The sequence below is a fragment of the Nematolebias whitei genome, chromosome 19, assembly GCF_014905685.2.
Source record: "Nematolebias whitei isolate Nwh7 chromosome 19, NemWhi1, whole genome shotgun sequence".
In the NCBI taxonomy this organism is placed as follows: Eukaryota; Metazoa; Chordata; class Actinopteri; order Cyprinodontiformes; family Rivulidae; genus Nematolebias; species Nematolebias whitei.
Genome location: NC_056516.1, coordinates 25,383,622 through 25,405,491, shown reverse-complemented (window position 1 = coordinate 25,405,491; position 21,870 = coordinate 25,383,622). Strand labels below are relative to the sequence as shown.

The 21,870-nt window shown below is 39.3% G+C and overlaps 1 protein-coding gene across 1 annotated transcript; it reads right to left on the bottom strand.

The window, feature by feature from the left end:
- Nucleotides 1-4,263: 4,263 nt before the first annotated feature.
- Nucleotides 4,264-21,347, bottom strand: tmem64 (transmembrane protein 64). The gene is made up of 3 exons (XM_037693091.1): nucleotides 20,634-21,347; nucleotides 8,453-8,608; nucleotides 4,264-4,455 (listed from the first exon to the last, which is right to left on the bottom strand). Exons 1-3 carry the CDS (start codon nucleotides 21,345-21,347, stop codon nucleotides 4,264-4,266), a joined length of 1,062 nt encoding a protein of 353 aa, XP_037549019.1.
- Between the last annotated feature and the right edge of the window lie 523 nt (nucleotides 21,348-21,870).

The window sequence follows — 21,870 nt, the reverse complement described above, 5'->3', positions numbered from 1 at the left end:
CTGTTCAAAGAGCCATCTACAACAGGTAAGATGTTAACTATTCAAAGATCCCAACTATTGCTTTAATGCCAATTTAGTGTAAGGATGGGAAAGAAATGCTCTAAAACGAGCGTCAGTTCAACATAAACTTACGAGTAAAAGTTTTATCTGCAACCAGACAGATTTCTGTGAAAACGTCTGTGAGAAGTCAGTTTGAAGCTTCATCCCCTTAAAAACAGAGCTAACAGGAAGTTTAACAGGTCGTCATTCACAACCGTTGACCTCTTGGACAAGTCTTCAAATTGACTGTGATAGAAACTGTTCAGGATGAAAACTGAAATAAAACGTCTGAACAAAAGGTGTAACAAATTCGGACAAGTTTTATTGTCTTTTTCATAAATAACACTGAACAAGTGTTGTACAGTGATAAATATTTACACTGTAAAACTCTGTATTACAAAATACAGTTTATGTGTAATGCACTTGATACAGATTGGGAAGCATTGCATTTCATAGCACCAAATGTGACCCTTTTGCCTAAACATTTGATCTCGGGGTCGCTCGGGTGTGCCGTTACTCCTCAGACTCAGGTCATCTGTGGGTGTCTATGAAATATACTTCCCTCAGGAATCAGTTGTTGCATAACTAGATCTAAGATAAATTGAGCCCACTTAGGAAGTGCCAAAGCCTTTCGAGTAAACTGCTCATTTTTAAACCATCTAAATGTTTTAAAGTCCCAACTGAGAGACTAAAATACTGCAACGTGGCCAATCAAGTTTTGTACTCAACAACATTTAAATTCCCAAATCGTACTTTGTTTTGGGAGTTTGTCAGTTTTTTATGGTTTAAAAAACCCAGTGAGAAATACAGGTGCGGGTCATAAAATTAGAATATCATGAAAAAGTTTATTTATTTCAGTAATTCCATTCAAAAAGTGAAACTTGTATATTATATTCATTCATTACACACAGACTGATATATTTAAAATGTTTGCTTCTTTTAATGTTGAGGAAATTAATGAAAACCCCAAATTCAGTATCTCAGAAAACAAGAATATTGTGAAAAGGTTCAATATTGAAGAGACCTGGTGCCACACTCTAAACAAGTAATTAACTCAAAACACTTGCAAAGGCCTTTAAATGGTCTCTCAGTCTAGTTCTGTAGGCTACACAATCATGGGGAGGACTGTTGAATTGACAGTTGTCCAAAAGACGACCATTGACACCTTGCACAAGGAGGGCAAGACACAAAAGTTCATTGCTAAAGAGCCTGGCTGTTCAGAGTCTGTGTCCAAGCACATTAATAGAGAAGTGAAGGGAAGGAAACAATGTGATAGAAAAAAAAAGTGTACAAGCAATAAAGATAACTGCACCCTGGAGAGGCTGGTGAAACAAAACCCATTCCAAAATGTGGGGGAGATACACAAAGAGAGGACTGCAGCCAGAGTCAGTGCTTCAAGAACCACCACGCACAGACGTATGCAAGACATGGGTTGCAGCTGTCACATTCCTTGTGTCAAGTCACTCTTGAACAAGAGACAGTGTCAGAAGCATCTCGCCTGGGACTGCTGCTGAGTGATCCAGTTATGTTCACTGATGAAAGTAAATTTTGCAGTTCTTTTGGAAATCAAGGTCCCAGAGTCTGGAGGAAGAGAGAAGAGGCACAGCCACAGAATCCACGTTGCTTCAGGTCCACTTTCAAGTTTCCACAGTCAGTGATGGTTTGGGGTGCCATGTCATCTATTGGCGTTGGTCCATTGTGTTTTCTGAGGTCTAAGGTCAACGCAACCGTCTACCAGGAAGTTTTAGAGCACTTCATGCTTCCTGCTGCTGACAAACTTTATGGAGATGCAGATTTCATTTTCCAACAGGACTTGGCACCTGCACACAGTGCCAAAGCTACCAGTACCTGGTTTAAGGACCTGTTCTTTATTGGCCAGCAAACTTCCCTGACTTTAACCCCATAGAAAATCTATGGGGTATTGTGAAGAGGACGATGTGATACATCAGACTCAACAATTCAGAAGAGCTGAAGGCCACTATCAGAGCAACCTGGGCTCTCATAACACCTGAGCAGTGCCACAGACTGATCGACTCCATGCCACGCCGCACTGCTGCAGTAATCCAGGCAAAAGGAGCCCCAACTAAGTACTGAGTGCTGTACATGCTCATACTTTTCATGTTCATACTTTTCACTTGGCCAACATTTCTAAAAATCCTTTTTTTATTGGTCTTAAGTAATGTTCTAATTTTCTGAGATACTGAATTTGGGGTTTTCATTGGTTGTCAATTATAATCATCAACATTAAAAGAAGCAAACATTTTAAATATATCAGTCTGTGTGTAATGAGTGAATATAATATACAAGTTTCACTTTTTGAATGGAATTACTGAAATAAATCAACTTTTTCATGATATTCTAATTTTATGACCAGCACCTGTAGATCCCTCTATAAGCTGCAAATCTTTCGTTTTTTTTCTGTCTAATAAACATTAAATTTGTGTTTTGGACTGAGGTTGAGGACGTTCATGCAGCTGTAGTGAGAAGTAGATCAATAAACATTAGTTTACATGACAAATAGTTTGTTCTCTCTTTTAAAGACTAAAGAAAGTGATACAAATCTGAGCTAGGTGCTCTCACATTTAGTCGTCTCGTGACGTGGCCTTCACATTGTAGGCAGCAGGATTTTTTTTTTCTTCCATCAGAGGCAGCAGGAGGTAAAAAAAATTAAATAAAGGCAGGCTGAACGCGTGAACACAAACCTGGGAACAGTGACGATCGTTAGACATCGTTAACACAAAGGGCTCAACAACTCAGACGCTTGGTTTGAGATTTTACAAATATGACAACTTTTTGTGTTTATTACTTTTGACTGTGAAGGATTATTGCTAAATCCAAACAGGAAAGGGGCCTTTAAACACCTGACGTGACTAAATTAACTGCTCATCAGAGGACTGACAGCATGGAATGTGATTTTGAATTTTTTTAAAAACTAACTAAAACAACACAGAAGCCCTTATTATTCCTCAACGAGATGTCAGAGGAGCAACATGGTCCCACATTTATCTTGTAGTTTCCACACTGTGTTTGATTGACAGCTTAAGAGACATCCAGTTCTCCACACGAGCAGCCAAACCTCTTCCAGGTTTAACTCATCTGTATGAAAATAATGCCAGCTTATTGCAGCAGGTTGTGCAAAGTACCCTACAGCACGAGAACGTGGTTTTAAACACAAATAAGTGTTCACAGGTGATTTCTATCATCACCTACAGCAAACAATATATATATGTTTTTATTAATTTATGGCACGCATGAATAAGCCTTTTTCTCTCACTTTAGTTTAATAATTTAAACATAAAACCAAATCAACTTTGACCAAATGGCCAACAGATTTTCAGATTAGTTTGATTTTAGCACTGAATGTGACATTCATGCCATTTTGTTGTCGTTTTAAGATGTATTGCACTTTTTTTTTAAATCAAACAAAATCTATGTAGTAATCCTTAAAAGATAATTTCCCAGTGCCATCCCCATAAAAAAGTCAAAATCAAAGCTCAGTTCATTGAAAAGTTTAACAGAAAAACCTGACATCATCCTTCAAAGTGGGAATTGTTCTGTACTTCACTTTTAAACTTCTTGGAAAAAAAAAACATTCCTGAGTTTCCCTGTCATGAAACCAGCTGCTCTCCTCCTCACGGCACAAACAAAAATAAAATAAAATAAAAACATCTGTGGACAAGTCTGCTGATGTGTTTCCCAAAAAATTAAATAGGACACCTAAAAAAGTTAGGTGAAGCTAAATTATTCAGGTGTTATTAATGCCCTTATTTTGCTCGCTCCAAATGAGCTCTGTGTACAGTCACCTGAAAATACAATAAAAAGGAACAGAACGTATGAAATAAAGGTGCATAGGTTGGCAACGAGAAACGAGTTCCTTGGTTCTCTAGAAAGCTCCAAATTGCACATTCAGAATAGACAGCGGGCATTTAAAGCCTAGCTAAGTTTTACACCAACTACAATATTTTTCTAAACATCAGAATTTCATTGACATCTCCTGTAACCTTAAGAAGTACTTAAAAAAGAAGACGTACCACAAAACTAGTTTCACTGCACCTTTTCAACAGCAGGTGAGTGGTCCACGGGTCTAAAACTACAGAGAACGTTTTAGAGTTGTCCCACGTGGCAGAGCAGAATCTGTTCTGCTGAGTTCTCCGGACTCACTGAAGCTCCGCGGCCTGAGCGGCCGAGCTTGTGGAAGCTTCTGGCTCCTGCAGCCGGCTGAAGTCACACCACGTTGATGCAGGCGGCGCTGCCAGAGCCCGCCCTCTTGTTGCAGTAAGAGAAGCCGCCGTGATTGGCCGAGGAGCCGTTCATGTGCGACGACTTCAGCTCCATCTGGCAGGCAGCGATGGCTGCGTTCAGCTCGACCTGAGCCCGGTGGACCACGTAGAACATCAGGCCGATGCTGATGATGATCTGTAGAGGAAGATGGCATAAAAGGAACGTTTATTTGCTTTTAACAACAACTAACAACATAACTTCTAACCATTAGAATGATTTTGTTCTTATCTGAGCAACAGGAGTTTTTGAGTTAATGTTGGTAATAGTTTTTCTGCTTCAGTGCCTCTTTACTGCGGGGTCCCGCAAGGCTCCATTCTTGGACCCCTTCTGTTTCCACTATCTGCTCCCCTTAGGGTCTATCCTGAGGAAACATGGTCTTTCATTTCATTCCTATGCTGATGATTGTCAAATTTATTTGCTCTTAAAACCAAATAGATCATGCACAGTTCACCCTCTGTTAAAATGTCTGGATAACATTAAGGCATGGATGGCTTCAAACTTTTTAAATTTCAATGATTAGAAAACTGAAGTCATTGTGTTAAGCCCTAGCTCTACTGCCGTCTCTGTTTCTGTTAACCTTTGAGCCATATCTTAAGCAGTGTGTTATAAATCTCGGGATGGTTTTAGACTCTGACTTTGTTTAATAAGCAGATTAACTCTGTTCTACAAAAAAAGCTTCTTCCAGTTAAGGCAGATAGCTAAGCTTAAGCCCGTGTTGACCAAATCCGACCTTGAAAAAGTCCATGCATTTGTTACAACTCGGCTAGACCACTGTAACGTGCTTTATGTTGGGGTCAGGCAGGTGTCCCTTGCACATCTTCAGCTCTTCCAAAATGCTGCAGCTCGGCTATTAAATTAATTATTAAAATAATTAAATCACTGTGAAAAAAAACTGAAAAATCGCTGTAATGCCATTTGGATGTTGATGTGTGCTGCTGACTATCCATGATGCTGATCTCACGCTGCTGATTATTTCGTGTTGCTGTGTTCAATGGTCTTCATCTGCTCACACAGACTCGTGTTCGTGCTTCTGTTGTTTTGGCGCATTGTTTTTGTACCATTAGTGCTTAGTGTATTCTTAGTCTTGTATATTTTTAGTTTAGTGAATGTAGTATATTCTTAGTTCATGACTCAGATCTTACTAATGTTTTTCTTTACAATTTGTGTTTTTGTTGGATGTTTCTGGGACCCTGAGGTCATAGTTCATCCCACCTCCTCCTCCTAAAATCACACCTGTATTCACTGACGTTTAACACGATGTGATTTGATTTACTATTTCATCGTTTCTCATTGTTTTTGCGTTTTTATTTTAATGTTTTTAATTACATCTTGTTATTAATTTTTCTTTAATTACTGCCTTGAGCTTATTGTTAAGCATTTTGGCAACAACTGCTGTTTTAAATGTGCTTTCTGAATAAATTTGACTTGACTTGAATTAAGTTGTTTTTATTGAACTTTTTATCCAGATGGAACCGCAGTAAGTGTATATTTTACCTAAACCTGGAATTTCTGTATTAAACACAAAACAGCTGATGATACAGAGAAATAGTTCTGGATCAAGCACATTTACTGTCAAGTAGAAACCTCCCTTAGTCTTGAGTGATGGTACTGACTAAACAAAGGTGAAACGGTGGGAAATGTCACTACAATCATTGGCCAGCAGGCTCACGTCCTGTTTTTAAATCCAGTCTTAAAACACATGTTTGTCTTTGGCTTATAACTCAGATTGAGATGTTGGTTTTAATCAGTTTGTCTTTTTCTTATTTAAAATGTTTTATTCATTCTGTTTGCTTTTTAATTGTATGCGTTTTGAACAGGAACAAGTGGATAAAGAAAATGGATTGATCCGCTAACAGCTGGTCTGAGCGAGGCCAAGACCATATCAAAACAACTTCAATCTCAAAATTGTTATAGTAGTTCAGGCAAATATAATTTGACATTTTACATTGTCATCAATTTGTACAACTTTTTTTTTTTTTGCAAAATTGTTATTAAATTTTTGCAACAAGTGCACCTGGCCGCACTGAAAGTGCTACAGATTGTTGCTGTAAATATTTGAACTACACAATCCCGAGTGATTAATCATATACTGCGAAAGTCATCATTGCATGGCTTATAAAACAAGGTTCACATGAGGAATGATTATACTTTGGAGATTAGCCGTTTCAAGGCGCCAGCAATCCCCTTGATCCTGGTCACACTCAGACTAGCTGTTAGGTTGTCAAACACAAACAATTTCTCTAAATAGACGTCATTCAAAGAGCCATCTACTGCAGGTAAGATATTACTTTCCCATTTTATTGTGTAGTTTCACTTGGACACGTTTCTTTTTGTAACATTGTCTGTAAAATTATTGTCTGTTTAGAGTTTAATACGAAAGTTATTTTGCAACGCTGATAAAAAATATTTTTCTTTTTATTAAAACCCTGGGTAAACTAGTAGACAGATGTTGTTTTTTTTGTTCATACAAGTTATTTTTTATGTCTGTGTTCTAGCTATGACAGATGCAGGTGGTCCTATCATTTACTGACACATGAGGAGGTGTACAAAAGCATTTATCGTGAAGCACTAAAACTTTAATAATCAAAGGAACACGTGTTTTTTTAAGCTGGATTGACAATGATAATACAGATTAGGTTACAAAGCCAAAAACCAGCACGTGTAGGGTTCAAGTCACCTGTAAGAGATAATTTATTTGATTAAATAATACAATCACCTATAAATCAACTAAACTATCTACTTTGCTTCCAAATTTTATGTGTATATTGTAACTAAAAGTAAATTTATCATACAGAGTAGAATAGATAATTTGCATTACAATAAAGTCCAATAAAGATAAGTCATGATGATGGTTTTGATCTTTGTGTTAGGAGATGGAACGACAAACTTGTTGGACCTGAAAACTACAGGAAAGATTGAAGTGAATCAGTCATTCATAACAAAAATGCACCACATCATTTCAAGGTGCGGTTCAGATTTGTTTGTTTCTTCACCTACAGCAACATGCACTCCAGTTTCATGCATTGCAAATATTTTTTCTAAGAATAAAGGGAGTGGGTGTGTTTGCTCAGAGTGCTCAGAACAATTACTACAGCTGCCGCGATCTCTCAGAAACTCACAAAAAGCACGAGACTGTTGGAGTAAAGTGGTCAGAGTGCATTATAGAGGCTGCTAATGAAACGTTTGTGACAATGGTTGTCAGGCTGCGGCGGTATCGATGCGTTTTTGACTTCAAACTCCAGAAATATTTCATCAAACTCAACAAAACATTCGTGGAGTCTTGTCGTGCATTTAGCATTTTGGAAACAGATAAATGTAACAATGATAATGTTCTTTTTTAAGTTATTCCAACTCAAGTTTAAATACAATTTTCTCCATCAGCCATGTAGTCTAGTAACAAGACACCTTCCCAATCCCAAACAAAAAAAGGTCTTACTCTCTAATTTCAACGAAACTCTAAGCAGGACGTTTGTTGTCAATTTTGCAACTAACAAGGAACCTCTGCTGTACAACAACATGTTTATAAAATGTTATTAATGTTTAAAAGTAAACACAAAGTTTGTTTTCTCAGTCATCCAGGTATATAACAACAAAAAAGGTTGAATCATGTCAAACGAAGTCCAGATGACATGATTCAACCTTTTTTGTTGTTTAAAAGTAAAGCATTTGAGCTTTAAACTGAACAAAGTTTAAAAGGCAGCACGATGGATTAGGGGTTAGCACTGCTGCCTCACAGAAACAAGGCCCTGGGTTCAATCCCCAGTTTGGACCTGGGGTCTTCCTGTGTGGAGTTTGCATGTTCTCCTCGTGTTTGCGTGAGTTTTCTCCGGATACTCCGGTTTCCTCCTACAGCTTGAAAAAGAGCTCTGTCTCAGTGGGATTCTCCTGGTCAAATAGAGGTTAATAATAAAATAAATAAAATTGAACTTTGAAAGGACATTGAGGTCATTTTGAAAAGTGTCGTCTCTGTGCGAGTGTGCATGAGTAAATAAACGAATGAACATAAGCAGGAGTCACCTGTGAACCTATGAAAAATATAAACTTTATAAAGAGACGCACTGAATGGAGCACACGTGTTTTATTAGATTAGTAATGTCCTGCTACAGGATAGCTAACATCCACTCTGGCTCACCTGCAGGCTGAATACAAAGTAGCCGCTGATGCTCTGCTCAGCAATGACGTCCTCCATGGTGCGGAGCGTGGTGCCCAGGTAGGAGTTGAGAAGCTGTGTGGGCAACAGACCCACAGAGGAGGCCACCAGGTAGTTTGGCAAGGACACATCTGTGATCTTGAAACAGAAGCAGAAACGGATTTTAAAATGTTGATCTTAGCACAATGGAAAATGGACTCGGACATTCAGCTAACACTATATAACAGTGAGAAAAATGTGCATACATCGTCATTTATTTGGCTTTATTTGTTGTTTTTGTATGTTGATACTTCACATTAGTCAGCTTTATGATACATGGAGCCTGGTTGCATCCTGTCTTTATTCACAATGACTTAAAGTTAGATTTTAACACAAATTTGATCTAAAAACATACAAATGTAGAGGGGAGTTGACATCATACTATAAAAGGCAAATAACTAAAACAACATTAAAATAAAAAATAATAACAAAATAAAAAACAGGGTCTTTTTTTAAGAGAGTTGTGAGACCAGCTTTGTTCTAGTGTTTGGAGACAGCGGCACTGGCAAAATGACAGGAGACAGACCTGGAGTGGGAGTGAAGATGTTCAAGTTCTCCAAGGGTGGAACAGATTTAAAGAGTTTTTGTTCTATTTTTGAACGAGCATGTATCTATGCAGAATGATGCAGGATGTACATTGATTCTGAGTGACTTTGCGAGACTCGGGAAGTGATTTTGTTGCCATTAAAACAAAAAGCGAGATAAATAAGACTTGAGAAAATTTCATACGTAGAATCAAATACATTCCCCAACGTGGTGGGTTGTTGGAATTGCAATGTTACGCATCTGCAAATTCGTGTAGATTAATTTTAAACATCGGAAGTGATCAGAAAACGTGTTTTCTACATACATAGGCCTGTCGCGATAAACAATAAATCAATTAATCGCATGATAAACGAAAATTATCAATCTCATTTTCATTTATCGGCTTTATCGTTTCTTCATGTCTCTCTCTCTATTGAAGACACTGGATGAAAAAAAGCTCAACTCCAGTGCTCTTCACTGACCCCTCCGTTTCTCTTTCAAATCTGTTTTAACCGTCCAAAATCACATTTTGGGATCATTAAAAGCAGCTAAGCTGAGAAGCTAAGCTACGAGCTAAGCTAATTGGCTGACCTCGGGGAAAAAACCTGTCTTGTCAAAGCTCCAAAATTCACTGTTGAAACATGTGCCTTCGTGTAAAAAGTTGTTTTTATTTGCAAAAAGAAGCTGAGAACTTGTTTACTGATTTTTTATTAAAAGCTTTGTGTGAAAAATGCTATGCTAAAGAGCTCAAACCACACTGAGCATCCGACATTTTGAGAAACGAAAAACAGGAACAAGAGACAGCCCATGTCACGTCAAGAGGCCTCCCTTCCATTTTTCTTAAAGAAACACACTGCTTGCGCCATCACTATCCATCCTTCAGTTCAAACAGTTTTATACTGCCATCCAGTGGTCAAAAAAGGTACTACACACAAAAATTTACCAACAATTCTTCTTAAATTTGACAATAATTAATAATTATTGTCAAATGTCAAACAATATTATTGTTTATCGCAATAATTTCTGAGACAATTAATCGCCCAGCAAAATTTGCTATCGTGACAGGCCTATACATATGTTTCAGGCAGATTAGCACTGAGCTAGCAGAAAATGTCAGTGGTTTGCTATTGGATTCATTTTATTAGCAGCTAATTAGCACAACGCTAGTGCGTGTTTAGTGCACAATTTTGTTTAATCTTAACGTATTACAACACTAATGTGTTCTAGAGCGGGCAGCACGGTGGCGCAACTGGTAGAGCTGCTGCCTCTCAGCGAGCAGGTCCTTGGTTCAAACCCCGGTCCAGGGGCCTTTCTGAGTGGAGTTTGCATGTTCTCTCCGTGCATGCGTGGGTTTTCTCCGGGTACTCCGGTTTCCTCCCACAGTCCAAAAAAAAACATGCATGTTAGGCTGATTGGTAACTCTAAATTGTCCCTAGGTGTGAGTGAGAGAGTGAATGGTTGTTTGTCTCGTTTGTCTCTATGTGGCCCTGTGATGGACTTGCGACCCGTCCAGGGTGTACCCCGCCCCTCGCACAGTGATTGCTGGACATGGGCACCAGCGACCCCCGTGACCCAAAATGGAATAAACGGGTAAAGAAAATGGATGGATGGATGGATGTGTTCTAGAGGTAAACTGTGTGGTTTTTAAAGTATGTGATTTAAACCAAGCACAACTTTGGTTGTTATTTGTTCAGTTCATTTACTATGAAGGTCTAAAATTCAGTTCATTTCAGTTTATTTAGATAGCGCCAAGTCACTCACAACAGAAGTCGTGTCAGGGCACTGAACAAAAACGTTCACATTCATAAAAGTCAATTAGTAAAGTTATCTGTCTAAGGAAATCAGCAGATTGCGTTGAATTTTCATTTCGACGCAGTCTCCCATACTGAGCAGGCACAAAGGCAACAGTGGAAAGGAAAAACTACCTTTTAACAGGAAGAAACATCCAGCAGAACCAGGCTCAGGAAAGTTTGTAAAATATTTATTGAGTGTTTTAAATGCTAAATATTGTCATTTTAATTTTGTTACAGTTTACCTGGCTTCCTCGTATAATTCACCAGGCAATAAACAACCACAACAACAACAGACTAATTTATGTTGTAACATACTGTGTTAAATACAATGTACGTTTTGTTCCATGACAATAAATTACGTGGTTATTTTGCTGCGTGGACCCAAAGGACCTTATATTCCTGAATAAACTACTTTTGACTTTGGCTAGATAAGATTAGGAATGAGATCATCAGAATTGTATTTATTATAGGTCTGTTTGTATTTATTGTTCTGTTGTGTATCTGCACTGCGTGTTGTATTTTTTGCACGCTATGTTCTGTGTTGCACTGTGAATGCTGGAGGAATGCTGTTCGTTTCAATATGTACTTGTACATTGCTGAAATAACAATAAAACCTCTCTGACTCTGAGAAGTGTAGCACAGGTTGAACAACCAGACTGAGATGGTTTGGACATGTCCAGAGGAGCGACAGTGGGTATATTGGTAGAAGGATGTTAGAAACGCAGCTGCCAGGAAAAAGACAACGAGGAGATATATGGATGCAGTTAGAGAGGACATGGAGGAAGATGGAGTGAGGACAGAGGATGAAGATGACAGAGTGAGATGGAGGATGACTCGATGTAGAGACCCATGAAGAGGGAAAAGCCAAAATACATTTCATGTAATTTTTTTACATGTATGCCAAAGTTTTTCCACTTTATGTGCCACAGAGATTTTAAATAATTTTGTTGGTTAAAGACTACTTACGTAATTAAAGAACTGATAAATATTGGGAAAACTCAAGAAATTTGATAAAACAGAAAACTAGCAATGGATATTACAAATAAGCTCTAAAAATATATTCTCACTAGAATTATTTTAGATATTCAGAAATGGACAGTGACTTTAACTAAAGATATTGTTTTATGTAGAAATAGCCAGCTCTATTAAAATGAACTAATCAATTCTTTCTGACAGAATTACCCCACAAAGTTCATCTGTCTTCAACTGAAGTTTATTGCTCTTTGCTGAACAGATCCCAAGAACCATCTGGTGAAAGTGCCGCGCACCGAAACACGTCGGGACGCATTCAGCTCGGTGTCTCTTCGTATCTCCACGCAGCCATCTAAATATAAACAAGTGTCTGTGTTTTCTGTCACCCTTGATCCCTCGATTAAGCGATGACATAAGCTGCAGTGCAACCGTGCTGCCTGTGTGTGCGTGGACGTGACCTTGGCACCGTGTGCTCACTGCAGACTGTGACTGATAGCCGTGCGTCGGGGGCTTTTAGCATGATGTAGCCTGTGCCAAAATGTTATTGTGACTCTCAAACTCCAGCCCAGATGTGTCCCTGTGATGGTAAATCCTGGATCATCTCTTGTTATAACGCTACACAGTGACAAGACGGTCATCGTGGACAACCATTATAAAAATATCCCGCTAATCTTGTTTTCTGATTGCTTCTCTATCAGTGTTTCTGAAATATTTAAACCATTTTGGAAAGATCGGCACTGATATGTGCATCGCCTGCGGGAACAAATGCTTTTAGCCGATCTCAGAGATGGTGAGAAATACAGAGAAACTCGTTTTTGTTCCTCAGCCATTATCACGGTCTTGTGAAGCCTCTTCCTGTACAGCCATTTCATACAAGAAGATTTAGCCTTTGGTATTTTTATAACCACGCAGAGAATTCCCACTGAACCTCCTACTTGCTTCTGCAAGCTTCTATATCAAGACAATCTGGAAATGCGTGTGAAAAACAACAACAACACAACCCTGCATCTTTTGTTTGACCTCATTCTCTCAGGAGAAGCAGCAGCGCAGGTCTGGTTTTCTGCTCATGAACAGTAAGCGGGCTTTCTTGACTGTGCAGTAAATTTTAGGATACGCATCCATCACAAAGAAAAAAAAAATCCCAGTCTGATTCAAACTTCCTGTTTGCTCACAGTCAGTCCAATAAATCAAATAACTTTGTCCTAATTCCTGTACTAGCTCATTATGACAATGAGGGATGGAGGCAGGTGAGGAGCAGTAAGCTATCCAAATCTAATAAAGTGCACATGGACCGATGAACGTGTTCACTTCGCCCTCGCAAACATTTTTTCATGAGCTGTCCCAATATTTTGCTAACTGCTGCAGTCTCTGGGTCGTTTTAGGTTACCCACCACAATGTAGCGCCATCCACTTCAGCAGAAACAAGCGGGGGGCACGGTGAAATGTGGCCTCACCCACAAAAAGTGCTTACCAAGGGCAGAGCAGACAAGACGTATTTCCACCGTGAGCCAGCAGGAGCATGAAAGTATCCACTCATGCCTGGTTTCTTTTTGCACTGCTGAGAATACGAGAAAGTATCAGCTCGAAACGAGCCTCCAGGTGGAACAGCAAGTCTGAGGAAGACTGAACCCTCTTTGGACTGGCAAGTTAAAATAATGGAAAGGATTCATCTTATTAACCTTCTTCTAGCCAGGCTGGCTTAACACACTGGCTTTAACTGGCTTTACACACGTTACTCCATCATGACTATCAGCTTACGGTATTATCTTCTTGTCATAAATCCGGATTGGAACAGGGATATAAGAATGCCAGTTTTGATTAGAACTGCGTAAAAATTTATCATCTCAATATCAAAACCTCGACTGCCAAGTGTCATACATTCATAAACCTTTATCATGGTTGTGATAAAGCACAGAGCATTGCGACGTCACACGAGAAGAAAAGTAAGGAAAATGCTGCTTTAATGCAACTGACATTGCCATTGGAATATTATTATTGGAAACTACATGTGTTCCTCATATCGCAGAGCTCCTGATTTATTTCCTGTTTTTCTAGAAACAGGCAAAAATCCATTTACCGTATTATTTTCTGGTGTAAAAGTTGCACCAGATTAAAAAACGCATTGTGACGAGGAATAAAACATGAGTCGTATTTATTGTGCGTCACTGATGAACCGTCGGGTTTATTATGCGTTTATTTAACGGTCAAAACAGTTTCATTTCACTTGGGCAGTGCACGCACGCACCGTCCATCCATCCATCCATCCATCCATCCATCCATCCATCCATCGCGACTGGAGACACTAGCTCTCCAGCATTCCTCCGCCTGCACCAGCTGAGTGAAGCGAGTGTGCACGGGAGGCCTCGCTGTTGCAGTTCTTAAAAATTTAAAGCGTCAGTCAAAAATTGTGTTATGAATATGGACCAAAAAAGTATATACGTCGCTTCGGCATATAAGTTGCAGGAAAGACAAATCTATGCAAAAAAAACTGTGACTTATCCGCCAGAAAATATGGTCGTTGTTTTGAGTAGTTTGAGACGCGTTGAGACAGTTTACATGAGTTATTTTATATTTTTTGGAGCCACTATTGACCACAAACTTAAATCTAAAGCACAAATCAAATCAAAATCTCTTTTGTGTGTGTGTTTTTTTTTTACACCTCCTACAAAACATCCACCAACTTCATGCTTCAATATTACTTGTACTAAATAATTTCACATTTTCATGGTATGATTTTTCCAAAGATAAATTGTTATATCATTGATATATAGTAATATAATCAATATGGCTTATAAGTTTAAATAAAATGCAGATGGTACATGAAATAATGTCCCAGTGAACACTGTGTTGTATTAACTCTGCGTTTGCTTATCAGCACACCTTATATGTGAATAAAAAGCTATAAATGTTGCTACATCGGCTTTGAAAAGTCCTCACCGTAAAACAAAGAACGAAAAAACAGACGCAAAGTGTCAAAAAGCAAAATGTGACCATATTTTAGCAGTTGTGGTTCAGATGTGTTAAATTTGTAAAGCATAGGCTCTAAATTTGCATTTCCTTTAAATCCCTTTGGTTTTTGCACAATCTAAAGTGAAGGAGACAAACTGTGCATGTCCCAGAGACAGAAAGTGAGAACCACCTCACTATCAGGTCCGGACTGACCGGGACAGGACAAGGACACTTTAACCTTGGACAAACAGATAAAAGTATGTCGCAATTATTCCACCCAATGAAAGTCAGATGCCCGATAGGACAGTCAGGCACAAGACATCTTCTCTTCATGAAAGTCTGTTATCGGTGCTGATCCTACAACTAAAATAAAAACCACGTAAGCATTTAGCATCACTGCTCAGCTATCATAAACCAAGCATCAGAAGGTGAAATGCCTCTAAAGAAAAAAAATACCAAAAAATGTATGCAGCTCTAACATTTCCAGCTTAGTTAGCCGTAAACATGCAAATGAGCTGGTTATTAAAACGATCTCAGCTCACTCATCCAAAAGTTGCAATTAGGCCTGTCGCGATAAACAATAAATCAATTAATCGCATGATAGATGAAAATTATCGACCTCATTTTCAGTTATTGGCTTTATCGTTTCTTTGCATCTCTTTTTACTGAAGACGCTGGATGACAAAAGGCTCAACTCCGTTGCTCTTCACTGAGCCCTCCTGTTCTCTTTAAAATCTGTTTTCACCGTCCAAAATCATGTTTTTGGCTTGTTAAAAGCAGCTAAGCTACAAGCTAAGCTAACAGGCAGACCTCGGGGGGGGGGGGGGCTCCGTCTTGTCAAAGCTCCAAAAATTCACGAATGAAACCCGTGTCTTCGTCTAAAAAGTTGTTATTCTTTGCAAAAAGAAGCTGAGAACTTGTTTACTGATTTGTTTTTTATTAAAAGCTTTGTGTGGAAAATGCTATGCTAAAGAGCTCAAACCACACCAAGCGTCCGCTATTTTGAGAACCAAAAACAAGAAAAGAGAGACAGCCCATTTCACGTCAAGGGGCCTCCCTCCCATTTTTCTTAAAGAGACAGAGACACACTGCTCGCTCCCTCACTATCCATCCTTCGGTTCAAACAGTCTTGTACTGCCATCCTGTGGTCAAAATAGGTACTAAATTCAAATATGACCAACATTACTTCTTAAATTTGACAATAATTACTAATTATTGTCACATGTCAAACAATATTATCGATTATTGCAATAATTTCTGAGACAAGTAATCGCAAAATTTGTTATCACGACAGGCCTAGTTGTATAGCAGGGGCATCAAACTCACCTACAAAACGGGGCAAAAACCAACATCTTTCAGACCGAAGGCCCGGGCCGGGGTAGTTTCGGTCGATTCGTGACCTCCAGTCAGATACCTCACATCTTTTCTTGGTTACAGGTTCCTCAACAAGAGATATATTGGTCTCAGCTTTTATATCGGTTCTGTCGCTTTTACAGCATCAAAATCAACGGTTATGGAAATATTCTAATTATTTTTTTACATCCTACTTGGCCTACTGTTATGAGAAGTCTGCTCTAAGTGAAATGATAAAAGTATTTTGCTTTTAAAATATAATTTTGGGGGGCCAGATAAGACATTAACAAGAGCCATATTTGTCCCCCTGGTTCTTGAGCTTGGCACGTGCTGTAAAGGATCATCTTGAACTGAAACTGTCAATGAACTTGTAATAGATTTCTACATCAGTGATAATAGAAAAATTGCAAATTTTTTTACTTAAAATAAAGCAAAGAAGGCTAACGGGTTCTGCTCTATTGGAAAAACACATTTTTATACTATAATACTCCAGTTTGGAACAACAGATATGTTTCATATAAACCGCGGGGTACAAAGTGTGAGAAAAAAGTAGCAGTTTGTACATCGGCAATTACGGTAAATACTGTATGCTGTGCAGCTACTTCAACATCTACTACATGAACTACTTTTAGATGTTCCTTTCTAATGGATTTTTCTCGTAATTTTTTTATTTCTAGGGGCAGCTGTGGCTGAGTGATTAGAGCAGTTGTCCTCCAATGCGAGAGTTGGGGGTTCGATTCCACCAGCAGTTACATGCTGAAGTGTCCTTGGGCAAGACAATGAACCCCTCATTGCCTCTGATGTGTCCCATCGGTGTATGAATGTGATAAAGCGCTGATTATTCTTTGTATAGATCTAGTAGAGTGCTGTATGAATGGGTAAATGAGGGCACAGATTGTAGTGTAAAGAGCTTTGAGTATCTTGATAAGATAGAAGGGCACTATACAAGTACAGTCCATTAATATGACCATATTTAATTCTGAACTAGAGAGAAATAACAAAAATGTATCTCAGCTTTTATCTACAGGCAGGAACAACTTGACTTCTACATGATGTTCATTTTCCAACGCTTTTGATTTCTACAAGCTGAAAATATTTGGAAATTTATATAAACATTATAACTTCATCATCAGCACTACATTTCAGGATTTAAAAGGAGTTCACAAATATTTTGTATTCTATGTTGATTCTGTGTTTATATTTTGGACTTTGGTTTTACATCGTACAATTACAGTTCTTATGAAACAGTCGTCAGTTTTTTTTTCCCCATTTCCTGCTTCCTCCTCAGCGCTGTAAGCTATAAATGTCTTTCAAGCTCACCACATTGATTTACCCTTGAATTTTCCTGCTACTGGTGGTTTTCTGCTCTTAGCAGATTTTTTCCTCCTAAAGTCAGAGGGTTGTGTGAAAAATTTTGCATAAGTATACAATCTGGACTGCATGAGCTGAAATGTTTCCTGGCACATTCAAACTTTTGGAAAAAGCAGCTTCTGGTTTGAAAATTAAGCATCTGAGTTGCACATTTGTTAAAAGAAATTACCTTTACACTGAATAAATTTGCATTGTTTTATTTTAAGGAAGGGCTTGTCTAAATAATTGAGTACTAACTAGGACTTATGTACACAAAACTCGATCAAGATGAATTCAAGAAATGTTTTATGCACAATGATTAACTTCACCACTGCAGACTTAGTTTTATAGTCAGGATATAATCAGGTAACATCTTTACACCTTGAACCTTTAAAAATGACTCATCAATCTTATCTGAATCAAATTAATGTGAAGCAACATTGCGCCCAATACGCCAAAACAGCTAAGAAACGAGGTTTGTTTTTTCTTCAATCCACAAAAGTTTACAACTTGAAAAATCCAAGCCTGAGTGTCTCAAGTCACTAAACATCATCATGAAACCGGTCAAATATTTGTTCAAACTGACCAACCAGCTAGTATTCTTAAACCCAGTAACAGATATGTTACAGCTTTTTTTCACCGTTTCTAGGTATCAATGACTATGTAGAATGATCATAAATTATTCAAGCGATGATGTATGAAGGTCAAGGCCTCAGGTTGGTGAAGGAGGGCAAAGGAAAGCAATATCTCTTGGCACAGCCTTTAAAAAAAAAAAATCATTAAATCTGATCAAACATCCATCCATCATCTTTAGTCGCTTCTTCCTTTTCAGGTCGCGGGGTTCACTGGTGTCCATACCCAGCAGTCACTGTGTGAGAGGCTGGGGGGGGGACACCTGGACAGATCCAAGTTCATCACAGGGACACAGAGACAAATAACCATTCACACTCTCACGCTAATTTAGTTACCAGTTTGCTAACATGCATGTTTTTATTCTGTGTGAGGAAACTAGAGCAAAACGACGCATGCACGGAGAGAACATGCAAACTCCACCCAGAAAGGCTCCCAGCAGAGATTAGAACTGGCAACCTTCTCGCTGAGAGGCACAGCTCTACCACCTGAGCCACTCCTGATCAAATCTTTTGTGTTTTTTTTTTACATGTTCAGAGTGGACACTGGTTCAGATATCTAAAAAAGGAAATACGCTTTGAAATAGGATACCCATCATCTGGCTCATTTTGTTGTAATATTTTCTCAACAAAATGAGGACGAGTTTTCATCCTCTGGAGAGGAACTTTACATTTCTTCATTTCTGTATAGACTGCAACCTTCTCAATCACTTTTTGAGTGGGAGGCTAACGGCACAGTAGGAGGCTGGAGTCATTTCCCATCATCAACATGTAGATGTACGCACTGGTTAAACACTGATGGAAATGTCTTAGCAGCATCACAGAGCATCAAAAGAGTTATGAAGTCATAATCAGCAGCAGCTGTCAATCAATTTTGTAGAGCGAGATAAACATTTTCAAGAATCAAACGAAGAATTATTTCATTACGAATTTATCTTTATTCTTTATCTTGTCCCAGCTGAATTCATGCATTGTTTTCTGTAACTACAGACAAGATCATGAAACGTCATCGCCATCAAACGCATCATATTGTGTAAATTTTAACAAGATGGTTTTAATGTTATGACTATGCATGTTCCTCAGGGGGAAACTCAACCACCTTATTTAACTGCTTAAAAATACTATTTTAAAATATTTTTCCACAAAAAAATAGTCTTTTAGAGCTATCTCAGCCTGAAACATCTCATTTTAATTATTTATTTTATTTTAACTATTTAAGGGTGTTTGTTTACAAACTCTACACTAGTCTTTTTAATTGACAAACTACTTATTTTATGATCATTTAAAACAAAAGTATGTTTTCCTCCATTATTATGCACTCTGGATCAACATCCGCATCCTTCTCTGTTCTCCTTATTACGGTTTCCTTTTACAATTTATATTTTTGCTGTTTCTGGATGTAACGGGGACCCTGTGTACACTATTTGGTTCCACCTCATGTATCACATGTGATGCGAATGACAATAAAGAACCTTGAACAAAGTCCTCACTGACTCAGGCTGTTTTTCTCCTTCGTGATCCTCTCCTCTGTCTGAGAGGTTCTGACTCTGCAGATCCGTCCTCCTCTGGGTCCGCTTCACGTTCAAAAAACGTCTCGTTGTTTTGACTCGAACACACTACAACTGACTAAACTACACCCCAACTATAAAACCCAAACATGCTAAATATCACAAATATCTCAAACCTCATGACTCTCTCCGCTCTAACTGACTTAATTGCGCCAAACTCCATTCAACTTCCACGTCTTTTACTTCTTCCGGTAGATTTTTTGGTGCTTGACAAATAACTTCGGGCTTCAGTCAGAAAAGAGGGGGGGAGGTTGTTTATCTGTTTGGTGGAGTGGGAGGTGAAAGTGGAGGGTGATGGAGGTGTTTTGTCCCTGAAACTGCCCGTCTTTGCCATGGCCTCTCGCCCTAATGCATTTCAGATATGACGATTTTTCAGAAAAAGATGTGGCGTGGATCATTTATCATAACTCTGGTTTCACTTGGCCTCTCAACACGAGTTAAAAACTGTTGTGTAGTTTAAAGTCTGTAATTTTGACAAATTGAAAATGGAGTATTTAAAAGACCGTGTCTTTTTTTGCTAGAGCAACTGAAACAGGCCACCTGACTATCACGTGCCGATTGACTCCAAAGGAAAAAAATTGTCAGTCAGAGAAGGCAGCGCCAAACGCTTGAGTAGAAATCGCAGCCTGCCGCCTGTTATTGAGAAGAGATTGTGCTCTGCCTTGATTATTGACATGACAACTACTAAGTTCAATGTCCAAAGTTCCTCAATGATAAAAAAGGTTGTGGCTGTTTCTGACTAAGCTCTGATTTCCCCTGAGCATCAGCTGGCCTTGCAAAGAGAATTGACCTTGATTTCTTTCTGAAACAGATTAAATTGTCAGAACCATAAATGATTTGTTGAATCACCCTCCAGTGAGACAATGAGCTCTCCGCCAGGTGAGTCCACAGCTGTGACCTTTCCATTAAAACCCACATGTTCACACACATTTGTCATTTCATTATTAGGATAAGGAGAATCTGGTGATGGTGTTTTCATACTCACCGAAAAAACTGCATTTTGGAGCCCAAATGGTATTGGGGTAAGTCTTGCTAAGGCCACAATTTTGAGTCCACTTCCTCCTTCCACCACTCGTATAACAGCACTGAGCTGGTCACTGTTCCCAACTTTGCTCAGCACCCAGTCACTCAATAATCTTTTACATACCAGGTGTGCCACAAAAGTCCCTATTAAAACTCCCACCATTACAAGCCCCATGCCCAGCACAAAGCCGTAGAGATAGCCAGCTGCCACGTTGAGAACAATATATCCCCATCCACATGGAAATGACACGATGATCAAACCAACTATAAAGAGCATGGCTCCCACCAAGCTGTCCAGGCTCTCCACCCAGAGCAGAAGGTCCTTGAGGTACTGTCGCACAAGGGCAACTGAGGAGAAGCACACAGCTGTCAGGATGCATGCCAGCAGGGCGCTCTTGAAGCAGAAGGTGGTGATGCAGCAGGGGTTTCTGAACTCTCCACCGCTGCCAGTGAAGGTCGCCCCTCCAGTGTCAGTGATCACCTCAGGGTCCCCATCTGGCTTCCCAACACCAGCTCCCCTCTGGTCGAAGGCGCTGCATATCAGAATGTCATGTTTGTCACAGTCATCTGTGGCGGTCCTCTGCAGCCAGCGGTTCAGGTGAATCTGAGTCTTGCCCACTGCATGCTTTACAAGCTTGGTGACCAGCTGCACGGTCGTGGCCCCTGACGCAGACATGTTGGCCCTCAAATAAGCTCTGGGGACCAAATCGAAAAGCTCAAATGACCCGGACAGCTGTGATGACTTCCAGACAGATAGCCTAACAGAGGCGATCTGTTAAAGTGTTTATACTGGTGAATGATGGTTTCAGCAGTAGTAACCCATTGCTGTTCTACGTTGACAGCGCGAATAACACAAAAAGCAAGTTCTTGGCCATTGTTTGATGAATTATCCAGTGTGGTAATGTTTATCTTGGGTAAACTAGTTGGGTAGTATGCCAGTCCAGTGACTTTAAAGTGCAAGTTTTGCTGTCGGTGTCTCTAACACTCGCCATATTCAGAGTTGTCATCCGGACGAGGCTGAGTGAATTGATAGAAAAAGCCGTCAGGACTAATAAAAACCCACACTGAGAGGACACTAAAAGACGCGAAAGATCGTTTCCATCCAAGTCAAAGCACTAGCATAAATCAGTGCGAGGCTAACTTCCTACCGTCGCTGGCTAAATGAAGAAGAGATCGTTTAGTGGGATAAAGTCCACCGT

What these genes read in the sequence shown, in the direction of transcription:
- tmem64 (XM_037693091.1), bottom strand. Translation starts at nt 21,347, where the DNA reads ATGTCTGCGTCAGGGGCCACGACCGTGCAGCTGGTCACCAAGCTTGTA. An exon ending in TCCAAAATGCAGTTTTTTCG is followed by an intron (nt 8,609 to 20,633) that starts GTGAGTATGAAA and finishes TTCTGTTTCAAG; the next exon opens with ATCACAGATGTGTCCTTGCC. An exon ending in ACTTTGTATTCAGCCTGCAG is followed by an intron (nt 4,456 to 8,452) that starts GTGAGCCAGAGT and finishes CTTCCTCTACAG; the next exon opens with ATCATCATCAGCATCGGCCT.